Below are 18,224 nucleotides of genomic sequence, written 5' to 3' on the forward strand. Positions count from 1 at the left end.
GTATGTGGGTTGGCCCGTGTTCCTCAACAGCGGCGCTCCCTCCATGAAGAGGGAAATTGGGTTTTATTAAGATGTGCAACTTGAGCATCGGCTCAGAAGTAGTCGTAACTCCTGGAGCACGACGGTACGACCCTGGAGCACGACGGTACGACCCTGGAGCACGACGGTACAACCCTGGAGCACGACGGTACAACCCTGGAGCACGACGATACGACCCTGGAACACGACGGTACGACCCTGGAGCACGACGGTACAACCCTGGAGCACGACGATACGACCCTGGAACACGACGGTACGACCCTGGAGCACGACGGTACAACCCTGGAGCACGACGGTACGACCCTGGAGCACGACGGTACAACCCTGGAGCACGACGATACGACCCTGGAACACGACGGTACGACCCTGGAGCACGACGGTACGACCCTGGAGCACGACGGTACGACCCTGGAGCACGACGGTACAACCCTTGGGTATGGTGACCTGAAGTCTGACCTGATCCTTCGAGGACCAGAAAGGTCGTGTACGACAGTGTATGATGGGGTCAATATTATACATCTTCCAGTAAACACAGACAAATCTCCCTGGTTGTCCAGAGACTGACTGGTTGTGTACAGGAAGGTGCAAATAATCAGATGTTAAAACCTAAAACACATGGGTCAATTACGAGAGATGGGAGATGGTATGGTAGTTAGCGAGGCTGTACAAGACGACAGGAAGCAAATGATTATCCCCTCCCCCCCCCGAACTGTGGGATGGGGGCGTAACAGCCCCGGACCAAGTGGTCGTAAAGCTGTACACAGAGCAATGGGAGAACGACCATTCAGGTCGTGTGGGACCCTGTGTAATGACCCAACAGGCTCGTTACATTTGTATGGGATCTGAAGTAACGACCCCTGGTGGTTGTGGTGCCGGGAGACCATTGTTGTCGTGTGGGGGTGGTGGTGGGGCGCCCTCCTTGTTGGTGTTCGCCCAGCCGTGCTGGTCCTTAAGGGCCAGATCTGGGACGACCTTTACCATGATTGGATGATTCGCTCTGTTACGTCATCCAAGGTTGTTAGGACGCGGACGAACACTGGATCTACGTCATCACTGCGACAGACGCATTTTTAGTCCCCCTCAAGTAGGCTGACCCCCCACCTCCTCCTCCATTTGCCGTACAGCACTACGCGTCTAAGGGTCAATAAACATCGCATTGCGTGGAAAACCGACCCCCCCCCCCCACAAATCATGGAGCGGGGGGTGGGGGGGGGGGAGGTAATATGTCATTATACAGGAGGAGAGTCTTGCTGGGACCAGACGTCAGACCTGTGACGTGGGAGGTCAATAATGTCTGGGTTGTGGCCGACTTCCAGCCTGTTACCAGGGCCTGGTTAGCATCTCTCACTCTCTCTCTCTCTCTCTCTCTCTCTCTCTCTCTCTCCCTGGGTCTATGGCGTCCTCTCCCCTTTCCTTTTTCTTTTATAAAGTTTGACCAGTGATCATGGCGCCCTTGGAAATGATGAATTCCGTTTTCTTTTCTTTCTAATTTTATGGAGATGACAACGGGAGAAGGATATTCCCTGACCTGTTTTCTGTACTGTGTTCATGTCATGTGTTTTTTTGCGGTGTTTTATATTTGAGTACGTGTACCCGCTCCTCCTCCCCTGTGTGTTCGTTCTCCCGTCTGTCCTTCTCCGTCTCCCACACTTGCTTTTCTGTCACGTCTGTTTACTGTCAGCCAGACAGCGCCGTTGTTAACCCGCAAGATTCCCTGATATTGAATACAGTGACCAACCCCTCTGGTAACGCAGTGAACAGTTACCAACCACCTCGGTAACAATAAATAGTTACCAACCCCTCTGGTAACGGAATGAACAGTTACCAACCACCTCGGTAACGAAATTTTGCGTTAGCAGTGTAGTATAGATGTACCCCCGTTGGGGGTGTTAACTGACCTTCCACATTAAACATTAGGTCAAAGGTCAGGCTGTCTAACGTATGGCTTGTATTCTCGAGTTTAAGAGGTAAACGAATAATAACAACAACAACAACAACAACAACAACAACAACAGTAATAATAATAATGATAATGATAATAATAATAATAATGATAATAATAATAATAATATGGTGTGGGAGGAAAGTTGTTAGAAGCAGTGAAAAGTTTTTATCGAGGATGTAAGGCATGTGTACGTGTAGGAAGAGAGGAAAGTGATTGGTTCTCAGTGAATGTAGGTTTGCGGCAGGGGTGTGTGATGTCTCCATGGTTGTTTAATTTGTTTATGGATGGGGTTGTTAGGGAGGTGAATGCAAGAGTTTTGGAAAGAGGGGCAAGTATGAAGTCTGTTGGGGATGAGAGAGCTTGGGAAGTGAGTCAGTTGTTCGCTGATGATACAGCGCTGGTGGCTGATTCATGTGAGAAACTGCAGAAGCTGGTGACTGAGTTTGGTAAAGTGTGTGGAAGAAGAAAGTTAAGAGTATATGTGAATAAGAGCAAGGTTATTAGGTACAGTAGGGTTGAGGGTCAAGTCAATTGGGAGGTGAGTTTGAATGGAGAAAAACTGGAGGAAGTGAAGTGTTTTAGATATCTGGGAGTGGATCTGGCAGCGGATTGAACCATGGAAGCGGAAGTGGATCATAGGGTGGGGGAGGGGGCGAAAATTCTGGGGGCCTTGAAGAATGTGTGGAAGTCGAGAACATTATCTCGGAAAGCAAAAATGGGTATGTTTGAAGGAATAGTGGTTCCAACAATGTTGTATGGTTGCGAGGCGTGGGCTATGGATAGAGTTGTGCGCAGGAGGATGGATGTGCTGGAAATGAGATGTTTGAGGACAATGTGTGGTGTGAGGTGGTTTGATCGAGTGAGTAACGTAAGGGTAAGAGAGATGTGTGGAAATAAAAAGAGCGTGGTTGAGAGAGCAGAAGAGGGTGTTTTGAAGTGGTTTGGGCACATGGAGAGAATGAGTGAGGAAAGATAGACCAAGAGGATATATGTGTCGGAGGTGGAGGGAACGAGGAGAAGTGGGAGACCAAATTGGAGGTGGAAAGATGGAGTGAAAAAGATTTTGTGTGATCGGGGCCTGAACATGCAGGAGGGTGAAAGGAGGGCAAGGAATAGAGTGAATTGGAGCGATGTGGTATACCGGGGTTGACGTGCTGTCAGTGGATTGAATCAAGGCATGTGAAGCGTCTGGGGTAAACCATGGAAAGCTGTGTAGGTATGTATATTTGCGTGTGTGGACGTATGTATATACATGTGTATGGGGGTGGGTTGGGCCATTTCTTTCGTCTGTTTCCTTGCGCTACCTCGCAAACGCGGGAGACAGCGACAAAGTATAATAAAAAAATAAAATAAATAAATAATAATAATAATAAATAGCTTTGTTGTGGCATATTAGGTAGTTTGTTGTTAAAGTCACAATTATATATTTTACAAGATTTTCGCTGGAAAATGTGGAGTGTTACAGGAATTTGCTCCTTATGGTGGCCATTAGAGGCGATTACTGTGTGTTTATTTGGCTCAGGGAGAAGCACTTTGTTGTCCCCTTGGTGGCAGAGGGGTTGCCAGCTAGGCGTTATCTTCCTGGTCCGGTGCGGCAAGTGTTTGTTCCGGGTCTAATGGCAGGGTGTAGTGGTGGAGGAGAGTGTTGGGGATAGTGGTGGAGGAGAGTGTTGGGGATAGTGGTGGAGGAGAGTGTTGGGGATAGTGGTGGAGGAGAGTTGGGTATTGGTGAGGGAGAGTGTTGGGGATAGTGGTGGAGGAGAGTGTTGGGGATAGTGGTGGAGGAGTGTTGGGGATAGTGGTGGAGGAGAGTGTTGGGGATAGTGGTGGAGGAGAGTGTTGGGGATAGTGGTGCCATCAAGATCGGTGTAACATATGTCATATCAATGTTATATACACCATTCGTGGTGAATGTGGATCATATTGCTGGAAGGATTTGTGCAGAATAAAAATAAACTCACAACTATAATCTTGATTATATCGGGAATTTACAACTAGAATCTTGATTATATCGGGAATTTACAACTAGAATCTTGATTATATCGGGAATTTACAACTAGAATCTTGATTATATCGGGAATTTACAACTAGAATCTTGATTATATCGGGAATTTACAACTAGAATCTTGATTATATCGGGAATTTACAACTAGAATCTTGATTATATCGGGAATTTACAACTAGAATCTTGATTATATCGGGAATTTACAACTAGAATCTTGATTATATCGGGAATTTACAACTAGAATCTTGATTACATCGGGAATCTACAACTAGAATCTTGATTATATCGGGAATCTACAACTAGAATCTTGATTATATCGGGAATTTACAACTAGAATCTTGATTATATCGGGAATTTACAACTAGAATCTTGATTATATCGGGAATTTACAACTAGAATCTTGATTATATCGGGAATTTACAAGTAGAATCGTGATTATATCGGGAATTTACAACTATAATCTTGATTATATCGGGAATTTACAACTAGAATCTTGATTATATCGGGAATTTACAACTAGAATCTTGATTATATCGGGAATTTACAACTAGAATCTTGATTATATCGGGAATTTACAACTATAATCTTGATTATATCGGGAATTTACAACTAGAATCGTGATTATATCGGGAATTTACAACTAGAATCTTGATTATATCGGGAATTTACAACTAGAATCTTGATTATATCGGGAATTTACAACTAGAATCGTGATTATATCGGGCGGGTAAGTCTGCAGAAGTGACGGGATTTGGGCATTAGTTTATCATCCTGAGTCCACTACATACTCTACAGTTGATACTTTATTTTTTTAACTCAGATTTCTTGGCTTTTATTTTTTTTCTTTTTACCGCTAGTTGACTTACCAGCCAGAACCGTTCATGTATGTGGGTAGATCCGTAAACACAGCCGTACCTGCACGTACATGAATAATGATAATGCGTATATCTACGCACACACACACACACACACTGTTTAAAGGAAGACGGGTGGAGGGTAGGGGGTTAAAAAAAACAAGATCCCCGCTCTGATAAGGTCGAGCGACTTTTGAAAACAACACAACCCCCGGGACTCAACCTGGACCATACGGGTGTCGAAGGCGGGACCCGGGGTTACTCTGTTACTCCACTCAGACGTGGCTACTGTAAGGACGACTGTACCTACCATCTTGATGGTCGTGGGTCGTGCTGGCCACACACTACCCTGATGGGTACTGATACCTGGCCATGATGGTCGAGGGTCGTGCTGGCCACACACTACCCTGGTGGGTACTGATACCTGGCCATGATGGTCGAGGGTCGTGCTGGCCACACACTACCCTGGTGGGTACTGATACCTGGCCATGATGGTCGTGGGTCGTGCTGGCCACACACTACCCTGGTGGGTACTGATACCTGGCCATGATGGTCGAGGGTCGTGCTGGCCACACACTACCCTGGTGGGTACTGATACCTGGCCATGGTGGTCGTGGGTCGTGCTGGCCACACACTACCCTGGTGGGTACTGATACCTGGCCATGATGGTCGAGGGTCGTGCTGGCCACACACTACCCTGGTGGGTACTGATACCTGGCCATGATGGTCGAGGGTCGTGCTGGCCACACACTACCCTGGTGGGTACTGATACCTGGCCATGATGGTCGTGGGTCGTGCTGGCCACACACTACCCTGGTGGGTACTGATACCTGGCCATGATGGTCGTGGGTCGTGCTGGCCACACACTACCCTGGTGGGTACTGATACCTGGCCATGATGGTCGAGGGTCGTGCTGGCCACACACTACCCTGGTGGGTACTGATACCTGGCCATGGTGGTCGTGGGTCGTGCTGGCTACACACGACCCTGGTGGGTACTGATACCTGGCCATGATGGTCGTGGGTCGTGCTGGCTACACACGACCCTGGTGGGTACTGATACCTGGCCATGGTGGTCGTGGGTCGTGCTGGCTACACACGACCCTGGTGGGTACTGATACCTGGCCATGGTCGGATCATGACGTTCACGGGGCAGTGAGAACGTCTTCCCCATTCTTAGGTTAAAAATGAAACCAACACTACAAAAATATTCACTTATATTTACACTTGGGTACATGCATAAGTATTAAATGGTAAATAATTAAGTGACTTGTCAGTGGACACTTATTTTTACATCATTTTTTTTTACATGGTGTACAGCCGATATTTTTTTCTTACACTTGTTTACATCCAGAAAAAAAAGATCGTTTACGAATAATGGTCAGAGTATGGGCGTCATGCAGGTCATTCACTGGGACCCATGACGTAATATTGACCCCCATCACCACGGTACGACCCTTAAATATGGCGGTCAGAACCTTGAGGGTTTAACAGAGCAGGTCATCAGAGCCGAGGGTCGTACCGTCGTTCTCAAGGGTCGTACTGTCGTCCGCGGCCGCTGTGTTATATCCAGATATGCACAATGATGTTTGTGCACGACGACAATAGATAACCTGCTTCATATCGTCCACAGTGGAATGATCAAGAGAACACCATGTACCACATGTCATAATGAATGTATACAAACACCAAGGTTGGCCGTTCCTCACTACCACACACTCAGCACACCAACTCGTCACGATTGTGCCACACAAACAGGGAAATAAAGTTGATATTTAGCAGTGTAGGATATATAATGTGGTGTTCATCTCACGTTACCTTCTACAGAATGGGTCTTTGGTGTTGTGTTCTGGATTGGTTTACGTATTCAAGAATGGTGATGTGTGAAGCGTGTGGCGCGCACACAACATCTGACAGGGGAGAAACATCTCGTGGCTTCAGGAGGGGATGTGCGGTGTTGTTTTGAAGAGTTGGTGTGAGAAAAGTGAATTATATGGTGAGTTTTATGGATCAGGAGGAAGTGTATGATGGGGTTGACACAGACGCCATGTGGTGAGTGGTTCCCGGTGAAGGTGGTGGGTCTGTATTGAGGATAAGGGATGTCACCGTGGCAGTTTGATCTGTTCATTCACGAGGTGGTGTATGGGGGTAGACGTGAGAGTTACAGAGCGAGGGGCGGGTGTGCGGTAGGGTTAGGGTGGGAGGTGGATCTGCTGAAATGGTGCAGACATATGGAGAGGATGGGCGAAGAATGACTCAACTGAGGGGATGTACATGTGAGAAGATGGGAGAATGGAGGGAAGGAGGCTTTAGGGTATCGGGGTCTGAACATTCAGAAGGAAGAGAGGCGTGCATTGGATAAAATGGACTGGGTCGGTGTGGTGTAGGGTGGGCGACGTGCCTTCCGCGGGCTGAACCACAGAATAACCCGTTGGGCTTGGCTTTGGGTGGTGGGCTCTGGTCGAGGTAATTATGCAGTGGTGTACAACTGCCGCCAGTGTTCGTTCTTTCCCAGTGCTACCTCGCTCAAGTGGAACAAGCAGTTAGGTGGTTGGGACAGTTTACAGTTATAACAATTAGTTGTTTTGAATTTACATAAATATTTACGGAAAAATGATTTCAATACCTTGCTCTTTAAGTTTACACTGTAAATAGTTAGTGGTAGGTGAGGTATACTTGTATACACGGGTGTGTTGCGTGGTAGGTGAGGTATACTTGTATACACAGGTGTGTTGCTTGGTTTTATGCAAGACGCTGAGACAGAGAGACAGTCTGACCCAGACCAGGGAATGACCCTGTTGCTCGGGCCTGCACAACCCGTGTGACTGGCTGTCTCCTCCACGAGACTCCGGACACATGTGGCTCCCTGCACGTCTTGGTCTACCTCCACGAGCATATACCATTTACCTCTGTTTTGTATATGGCATTACATTCCATGCCTGACACCTGCACGCGTTGATACAGTCCATCTCTTTGATTTGTTTATATTGAGGTTGGGTCTGTCGACTCTATGAATCGTCAAGGGTCGTCTACGTTAAGCTATAGCAAACAATTATGATACAAACATCCTAAAGTGTTCGGAGTCACTCAAAGGCTGTAAACCCCCTGACCAGACATCTCTGGGCCCTTCTGAGAAAGGCGTTACACATCAAGTGAACAAAGTGTTTGATAGTTAGGTCAGTTTATGTGATGTTACCTGGCCTAATGATCACACCGCGGTCATTACCCGTTCAATCTATCTGTTTAGCCGACCTGTTGCGTGGCATTACATAAGTAACCACTGATGATGAACACCTTGGTCAGGACTGCAAGTTTTGCATTACAGAAAACCAGAAGAGGTTGGCAGTACATATTTTCTTTATATCCACATATTACAAATGACTCACACAGGGCAAATGTAATATATATATATATATATATATATATATATATATATATATATATATATATATATATATATATATATATATATATATATATATGACTGAATCAAGATTAACAGTATTGTATGTCCTATATAATAGGATTATTTCTTGGTAGCCTGATTATTAACCTGACCTCAGTAATTGGCAAATTCCATCTGTGACCGCCACTGGCGAGGTCAGAAAATACAGCAACGTTTTTTATGTCAACAGTTCAGAGAAAATGTAATGCTGGTCAGAACGAGTTTGTCTCACATAAATTTCACCTCTTCAGAACACGACAGTACGACCCTTACGTCATGTTATTCCTGACCATAACCTAACCCTATACATCTTCAGCTTTTGTTCCTTATAGAAAAAAAAAAATTATTTTACATATTACAGTGACCTAGATTAGCAGCCTAGCTTACACAGCATTACACAGTAACACTCTCTTCCTTACAGGGCTTTGGTAATGTCGGGTTAATAACTGGTTAAATTAATGTTAATATGGTGGTTTACCCATTGAAAAGGGATTTAACAAATAAGTTCATATTTACCCATTAAAGTTGTATCAGCATAAACAGAGCAGACTGAATTCTAATTGTTTATATACGTAAACCTACAATGGTCTTCTCGTATTTTCTCAGAACATTTGTAATGTTAACTGAATCCCAGCAGACGGAACTGCCAACCAAATAGTAATGAAATGAGAGAATGACGTCATGTCAACATCAGGATCTCTGGTTCCTCCCCCACAACAACAACAAAACTAAGAATATTTCCATCGTCGAGAATAGTGATACAGCAGAGCACGTGACCAGGCTCTTCCAGTCGGACGAAAGTTACTGACCAATCCTGGAGGCTGTACGATGTTACTGACCAATCCTGGAGGTTGTACGATGTTACTGACCAATCCTGGAGGCTGTACGTTGTTGCTGACCAATCCTGGAGGCTGTACGGTGTTACAGACCAATCCTGGAGGCTGTACGGTGTTACTGACCAATCCTGGAGGCTGTACGATGTTACTGACCAATCCTGGAGGCTGTACGATGTTACTGACCAATCCTGGAGGCTGTACGATGTTACTGACCAATCCTGGAGGCTGTACGATGTTACTGACCAATCCTGGAGGCTGTACGATGTTACTGACCAATCCTGGAGGCTGTACGATGTTACTGACCAATCCTGGAGGCTGTACGGTGTTACTGACCAATCCTGGAGGCTGAACGATGTTACTGACCAATCCTGGAGGCTGTACGATGTTACTGACCAATCCTGGAGGCTGTACGATGTTACTGACCAATCCTGGAGGCTGTACGATGTTACTGACCAATCCTGGAGGCTGTACGATGTTACTGACCAATCCTGGAGGCTGTACGGTGTTACTGACCAATCCTGGAGGCTGAACGATGTTACTGACCAATCCTGGAGGCTGTACGATGTTACTGACCAATCCTGGAGGCTGTACGATGTTACTGACCAATCCTGGAGGCTGTACGATGTTACTGACCAATCCTGGAGGCTGTACGGTGTTACTGACCAATCCTGGAGGCTGTACGATGTTACTGACCAATCCTGGAGGACTAGTGTTGTTACTAATGACCTTGGAGCAGTGTGTGTGTATGTGTGTGTGTGTGATAAGCCATTGTTAACGTATCCAATACACAGCCAAGTGGTTTGGTAGTTATCTGGTGTATCATGACCCTCAACACTTGAGCCCCGAGATTCGCTGGACGCGTCTTACACTGTAACGACTGCCTCGAGTTGGGGGGAACACTGGCACCATGAACACGTCCACCACACGTCGTTATGTAACGCAGCCAGACACAGGAACACACACACTCAGTCATGCCGTACAACGTGCAGGGTTATGGACGCCGAGGGAGACCTCACCGATGTCGTCTTTGACCAAAGGCGATATATATTCTGACTGCCAGACAGACACCTGTGAACTAACTCAGTTTGAGATGCCCCCGCGGGACACATGACCGCCCCCCCTCACTGACAGACCTGGTGACCCCCCTACCTGGGGTTAGCACTAAGACTTTCGTGTCGTAGTTTGCAAATCACACCCTGGTTGTTGCTGCACGGGCATGTGACGCGGTGTGGTGGCGGCTTCCTCCCTGTAGTTATGTACACAGTCGTCCCATGCATGATCTTTGGTACAGATTCACACGAAGGGCTGACTCACTGTCTTGTAACATGGTTCGTCAAGTTCTGATACATAACAGTGGATATAAAACTAACATTATTATACATTTACATGGAATATACGCAGCGCGATGTGGTACCACACACACCACACGACCTGTACTGTGTGGTACACATGGTAGCGAGGTAGGCACGTCCTCCTCCACCACACACACATACACACAGCTGAGAACACTTCTTGTTTAACTGGAGTCTGCAGGTCCTCCACACTCCCCACAGCCGGGTGGGTCGCCATCTCCTTCCCACACCACCACCAGCACCAGCACCACGCAGGTAGAGGAGCCTGGGTTGCGGCCATCACTGCCACTGGGTAGTTCCTTCTCTCCTCCCGTGTGGCTGGCGGCAGAGGGATGATCATGACCCCAGGTGTGTGAACCCAGTGGGGCTTCCTCCTGCAGCGTGAGGGGACAGACAACACGGGTGATGTTGATCAGCCTGGCCCTCACCCTCCACTTACTACCCTAGCGTCAGAATAGCGGCGGGGGCGTCGCCGTCGTGAGCACGAAGTCCGGTGTGCGCTACGTCTTGCGGGGTTTCTTGGCGGCCATCATGTTGAGCGGGTCCTTGCCGTAGCGCGCGAACACCTCCTTCTTGAAGCCTTCGAAGAGGCGTCGGTTGGCGTTGTTCTGCTTCTCCCTCCAGGCGGGGCGGGAGCGCTTGAGCTGCATGCCCCAGTGCAGGGTGAAGATGGGCGAGAGCACGTGGAACGTGTAGCCAGACACGTGCATCTCGTACACCTGCGAGCACGTGTATATGTGTGAGGTGGGTAAACCAAGATGGCTCCTGCGGCTTACGACTAATATAAACCACAAAGATCCAGACATCTGAACAACCAGAGTAATGTGTTTTGACTCGTGCATTGACCCACACACGCACACACACCACACCACACCACACCACACCACACCACACCACACCACACCACACACACACACACACACAATGTTTACAGTGTGTATACGTATGCATACATACACAGGAGTAAAGACATAACTACATAGTACTCACAACACACCCTCCTCCTCCTTATCATTATCAAATACTGACACACACAAATCTTCCTCAGGTCAACCCATGAATCCCCTCTCTCACCCATAGCTTCCTCTCCCCCTACCCTGAGGTGATGCCTCTCACCCACGTACTACACTGAGCATCTCTACATCCATGTACACTGAACTAAGGTGCCTCGTACATCCACCGACCCGGGTGTGGTATACCCGCACTGTGTACACTGACGTGGGTGTGGTACACCCCCACTGTGTACCCACACTGACCTGGGTGTTGCGCGTGAAGCCATAACCCAGGAAGCGTTCGTCGTGGGGCGGGGCGTCGTCCTTGGCCACGTAGAATGGCTCGTAGAAGAACTCGAAGTTGGTGACGGGGTGGCTTATGGTGACGGTGCCTTCGCTAGGGTGCTCCTGTTCCCGCGCCTCCCACCTGCAGCAGCAGCAGGAGGAGGAGGAGGAGAGAGACATGAGTGAGGAGGTGGGTTGTGTGAGCAAGCCCTGGCACGGACGGGCCTACCAGTGTAACACTACCGCCACAGCACCAGCTGTGTGCGTGTAGGTGTTGTATCATACACTATGTTATACATACAACACCGTTACGTACTTACCTAGAACACAAGTATGGGACTATATGGTTTGCTCTGGTATACAGAACCATTACCAAGCAACGGTATATTCGTGACTGGGTCATACAGGTCTTCAGGCTATACAGGTCATCAGGTGATACAGGTCACCAGGTGATACAGGTCACCAGGCTATACAGGTCACCAGGATATACAGGTCACCAGGTGACACAGGTCACCAGTCTATACAGGTCACCGGGCTATACAGGTCACCAGGTGATACAGGTCACCAGGCTATACAGGTCACCAGGCTATACAGGTCACCAGGTGATACAGGTCACCAGGCTATACAGGTCATCAGGTCACCAGGTCACAGGGAAGGAGGAGGAGGAGCCAGCAGGAGGAACCGTCCAGGTCGCCGCCATCTTCCTTCATCACCGATTAGATGGCTCACTACGGCGGAAAATTACTGGGTGGCAGGGACCAGTGGTGGGTGGCAGGGACCAGTGGTGGGTGATGGCAGGGACCAGTGCTGGGTGGGAGGGACCAGTGGTGGGCGGCGGGGACCAGTGCTTGGCGGCGGGGACCAGTGGTGGGTGATGGCAGGGACCAGTGGTGGGCAGCAGGGACCAGTGGTGGGTGATGGCAGGGACCAGTGCTGGGTGGCAAGGACCAGTGCTGGGTGGCAGGGACCATCGGTGGGCGGCGGGGACCAGTGGTGGGTGGCAGGGACCAGTGGTGGGCGGCAGGGACCAGTGGTGGGTGATGGCAGGGACCAGTGCTGGGTGGCAAGGACCAGTGGTGGGTGGCAGGGACCAGCGGTGGGCGGCGGGGACCAGTGGTGGGTGGCAGGGACCAGTGGTGGGTGGCAGTACGACTAATGTCAACAAGTTATTATTGTTTAACTTTCTGGCACGACGGTACGACCTCAGAACACGGCAGCACGCCCGTGAGGACGGTATGATCCTGGAACACGACGGTACGAGTCGTGGGCACGACTTGGCTGGATTGGAGTTACCATAAGGGTCGTACCTCCGTGCTCCAGGATCGTACCTTTGTGCTCAAGGGTCGTACCTCTGTCCTCAAGGGTCGTACCTCTGTGCTCAAGGGTCGTACCTCTGTGCTCAAGAGTCGTACCTCTGTGCTCAAGGGTCGTACCTCTGTGCTCAACGGTCGTACCTCTGTGCTCGAGTAGTACCTCTGTGCTCAAGGGTCGTACCTCTGTGCTCAACGGTCGTACCTCTGTGCTCGAGTCGTACGTCTGTGCTCAAGGGTCGTATCTCTGTCCTCAAGAGTCGTACCTCTGTGCTCAAGAGTCGTACCTCTGTGCTCAAGGGTCGTATCTCTGTGCTCAAGAGTCGTACCTCTGTGCTCAAGGGTCGTATCTCTGTGCTCAAGAGTCGTACCTCTGTGCTCAAGGGTCGTATCTCTGTCCTCAAGAGTCGTACCTCTGTGCTCAAGAGTCGTACCTCTGTGCTCAAGAGTCGTACCTCTGTGCTCAAGGGTCGTATCTCTGTGCTCAAGGGTCGTACCTCTGTGCTCAAGGGTCGTACCTCCTTGCTCAAGAGTCGTACCTCTGTGCTCAAGGGTCGTACCTCTGTGCATCATTAACAATAACTATCAATGACCATTTGTTGCACAGACACAATAATGGCCAGGACGTGAGCAGCGGGTGGGTGTACGGTACAGCAGGCAGCATCACGTCAACACCAGGTGTGTCGTATGCCCCGCATATTTACATTCATTTACGCCGATTTACACGGGCGGCGCACACCGTGTGCATATTGAAAACACAACAGGTGTTGCTCCCGCAGCCGGCGCCTGTATTGAGGCTCGCTGGGTATAAGATTTTTACTGTGGTTTTTTTTTGGGCGTCGAGTTAGACGATGGTACGAAAAGGAATAAAAATGATGGAAAAGGAAGAAAAATGTGAAGGTAGGAATAGATAATGCTTTTGTAAATAATAGATAAACCATGTAACATTAAATTGACCAATATTCCATAAATGTGTCAATAATAGTGGTGATTATGTCGTAAATATTACAACAGTGGTAATTACAACGTCAGTATTACAGTAATATTGGTCATTATGGCGTAAATATTACAACAGTGGTAATTACAACGTCAATATTACAGTAATAGTGGTCCTTATGGCGTAGATATTACAACAATATTTGTGAAGGAACTGTAAGAATGTCTGGAGTGTAAACAAGTGTCGTACCGTCGTGATCAACGGAGAGGAACGTATCAAAGAACATGGATGCGTGTCAACATGACCCTTGCGCCGGGTGACCACAGAGGTCAACATTTTTCATTCTTCTTAAGGGCTTAACAACTCTTGCGTCCTGTGGACAACACTGCCAGGGAATGGTTAGGGGACGGAGGATATGCAGGGTCGTGCCGGCTCAGGTGACCCCCCCCTGGCGAGCTGAGAACCAACCCTTGGTGAATCCGTGGGGAGAGAGAGAGAGAGAGAGAGAGAGAGAGAGAGAGAGAGAGAGAGAGAGAGAGAGAGAGAGAGAGAGAGAGAATGCACGGCATGTGTGTGTGTGTGTGTGTCGCTCAAGGAGAGTTAGGGATGGGATGTACGCCGTACAAGACCATTGAAATGTGTTAGAAGGGATCAAGTGTCGTAGCTCACGACAGAACCACAGGAGGAAAGACACGGGGGTCATGATGAGGTCTTATGTGAAAAGGAATTTACGAGCGGCCGGAGAATTGGAACCTCTACATGGGCGGCCAGTCACGGCGGGATTTACCAGAGGCGATTAATAGCACCTGGATAACCCATAGAGAAGGATTAACCAGCACGATACAGGCCATAAGGGGGATTACGGACCAGGATTTACCTCACTCTATACGCAGTATGATGAGGGGGGGGGAGGGGGTCTTAAGGTAGAGGTTCCTTAAGGGGATTTAGGGTTTGAAGGTAGGGAATTTCCTGGGGATTTAGGTCAGTAAAAGCCACGAGAGAGAGAGAGAGAGAGAGAGAGAGAGAGAGAGAGAGAGAGAGAGAGAGAGAGAGAGAGAGAGAAGAGAGAGTCATAATGGTATGTGCAACATGGATCGTTCATCATCGTCTGCACACCGGGGATTTACTTTTGACGGTTGAGAGGATTAACTGAAGACGATTGACGAGACCATCAATTTTTAAATGAGTTTCGGGGATGGGATTCCTGCCAGGGGGGGGGGGGGGGGGGGGGGGGGGGGGAAGGTTCCCTTCCTGAGAAAATCCGGACGGGATTACCACACGGGATTAATGGAGATTGAGGGATTTCCAACCCGTACAGACGGGTACTGGAAGAGGAGGGGGATTAACGTGAGAGAGAGAGAGAGAGAGAGAGAGAGAGAGAGAGAGAGAGAGAGAGAGAGAGAGAGAGAGAGAGAGAGAGAGAGAGAGAGAGAGAGAGACGGGGTTACGTAAAGTTGTTTCTGCGTCTCACGACGGAACAGGAGAAGGTTCTGCTTCGTCCACGACAGATTTTATCCTATATTGGATTGTGTGGGTCTGGTCTGGTCTGCCCACCACCACCACCACCACAGCAGACACACACACTGACAGTCACAATGTGAGGCCTAGCCTTGTATCCTCCCTTTCTTTTCTACGTTTTCGTTCTAGCCAGCTCCCTCCCGTTTTCTTAACTGCTTTCCTCAGTTGTCTCTCTACCCATCCACTCTTCCTCCGTTTTCTTCACCGCTATCCCTCTTCCTTCCGTTTTCTTGAGTACTTCCCCAAAGGGACAAAGACACACAGACACAGGGTCACACAGACAGAGGTCACGGAGGCAGACAAAGACTGAGGGTCACACACACACACACACACACACACACACACACACACACACACACACACACACACACACGTACAGACACACACACGCGCGCGCGCGCGAATGGGTTGGTTATGTCAACCAGTGTTTTGTTTCAATTGATTTTCCTTTTGTTCGTAGTTCATTTGTCTCCTGCAGCAGGGGTGGGTGGGGGGGTCACAGGCACTCCTCAAAACCCCCCCTTGGGAGAAGCTCTCAGAGGAACTCTTACTTTCTCCCTCAAGCTTCTCCACCACCACCACCACTCCACCACCACCACCAGACTCTTGCAGCTGCTTCCGTGCGTCACAGTGGCCGAGGCTGCGGCCCAGGAGAGAGAGAGAGAGAGAGAGAGAGAGAGAGAGAGAGAGAGAGAGAGAGAGAGAGAGAGAGAGAGAGAGAGAGAGAAATACGTCGCCATAAATGATACATCAAACTTGTTCATCTGAAGAAAGCATTTTGAACCCTTTGAACACGGCGACGCCCTGGACCCCTTGCTTATGATGACGGGCCAACGCTTGAACCTGACCAGTTACACGCTAACCACCAAACATGGAATGGCTCTACTTCTGTAGTTAAGATAGTTATATTTGGTCCAAAGTTATGAACTGCTTTCCCACCCGAAGCTGAAAAGGTTATGACGGACATTCTGCATGGACGAAAATCTCACGGTGTGTTTCCAGCCAGTCTGACGTAATGTGAAAATCCTGACAACATTTTCTGACACGCGGAACTTTTAGGAACAAAAAAAAAAAAAAAAAAAAACCCACTTGCCGGACCTCTCCTTCCCAAGGTTAGGTTCAAGTTCCACTCGACATACGCCGCCCGAAGGTTATGGTTCAAGTTCCACCATAACACTAGTAAACACACCAGCAGCAGCAGCAGCAGCAGCAGCAGCCAAATATTCGTCACCATTTTACATTCATCATCACCAGGAATGTGGGCCACTTCCCCTGAAACCGCATCAACTTTCTTCCCCCAAAGTTTTAATTAAATCCCTCCAAATGTCCCCGTAGCAACCCGTAAATCCCCTAACCCCCCACCCGGATTTACGTCAAAAAGCTTGAGGCTAAATCCCATATGCATTCACGGGGTGATTTAAGACAGGTAAGCTGTGATCTAAGAAGCTGTTAGTGGCGGTAAAGTCACAGATCTTGTGTGCCACGCCAGCCCAAGTGTGACACAGGCGCCTCACTTACCCTCACCCGCTGTGGTAAACATCTCAGTCTGACAAATAATTCACAATAAGCTCCTTACCATTTTCTGTTTACCCTCGCCCCCAAGCACTTCAGAGAACAGGGAACACAAGTTGTCAAGTGACAAGGTATTACAAAGCGCAGAGCAGCCATGCTCCTGTTTCTGAAGTTGTGTTTAACATGTTCAACAGCTGTTGGGGAAACAGGTTGTGAGAAGGTGTGTGTGTGTGTGTTTGTAATTACCTTTTTAATAGTACGGCGAGAGATTTTTAAACTTGGTGGGTTCCCGTATGTATATATATATATATATATATATATATATATATATATATAAGTTGGAGGAGTTTTAAGCTTAAGCGTTCTCTACCCACCCATTTAACCTAACCCCTGAACCAACATAAACAAAACAAGTTCCAACATTCGCTACGAGAGATTTAATAACTTCTATTTATGGTAATTTATAGTACCGTAACCTTATCCTTAAGCAGCAACACGTCAAAAACCCGGGTTCTGTAACCGTTATTCTGCCAAGCAACCTAACCCAGCACCGATTTCCAGTACAGTGAGCTTGTTGCTGGCGGCCTGCTGGTGTGCCATACCGCGCGACGGGGTAATAAGATGCAAATAAGGTGAGGGGAAGGAGGACGACCCAGGGGGTGTGTGTGTGTGCGGAGCTATGGTTGTGAGGGAGGCAAACCTGCCTACCCTCCCGGTACGAAGTCGGCTGACCAGTGGTCTTGTTATGGTCGTAGCCTCCGACGTCCAGGACCAGGATTCGAACCCTCACATACACACACACACACACACAATATATATATATATATATATATATATATATATATATATATATATATATATATATATATTCTATTATTATTATTATTTTGCTTTGTCGCTGTCTCCTGCGTTAGCGAGGTAGCGCAAGGAAACAGACGAAAGAATGGCCCAACCCACCCACATACACATGTATATACATATACGTCCACACACGCAAATATACATACCTATACATCTCAACGTATACATGTATATACACAAACAGGCATATACATATATACATGTACATAATTCATACTGTCTGCCTTTATTCATTCCCATCGCCACCTCGCCACACATGTAATAACAACACCCTCCCCCCTCATGTGCGAGGTAGTGCTAGGAAAAGACAACAAAGGCCCATTCGTTCACACTC

General features: G+C 48.3%; 1 protein-coding gene across 2 annotated transcripts in view; it reads right to left on the minus strand.

Moving 5' to 3' along the window:
- Window positions 1-9,775: 9,775 nt before the first annotated feature.
- The window catches only part of LOC139759754 (beta-1,4-glucuronyltransferase 1), a 51,308-nt gene continuing 42,859 nt past the window's right edge, over window positions 9,776-18,224 (minus strand). For both annotated transcript variants that reach the window (XM_071682194.1, XM_071682193.1), the window contains 2 exons: window positions 11,732-11,894; window positions 9,776-11,194 (listed from right to left, as the gene is read on the minus strand). In XM_071682194.1, the coding sequence (XP_071538295.1) occupies window positions 10,976-11,194; window positions 11,732-11,894 (382 nt within the window). In that variant the 3' untranslated portion in view covers window positions 9,776-10,975. The remainder of the gene's footprint in view (window positions 11,195-11,731; window positions 11,895-18,224) is intronic.

Source organism: Panulirus ornatus, chromosome 34 (assembly GCF_036320965.1).
Source record: "Panulirus ornatus isolate Po-2019 chromosome 34, ASM3632096v1, whole genome shotgun sequence".
In the NCBI taxonomy this organism is placed as follows: domain Eukaryota; kingdom Metazoa; phylum Arthropoda; class Malacostraca; order Decapoda; family Palinuridae; genus Panulirus; species Panulirus ornatus.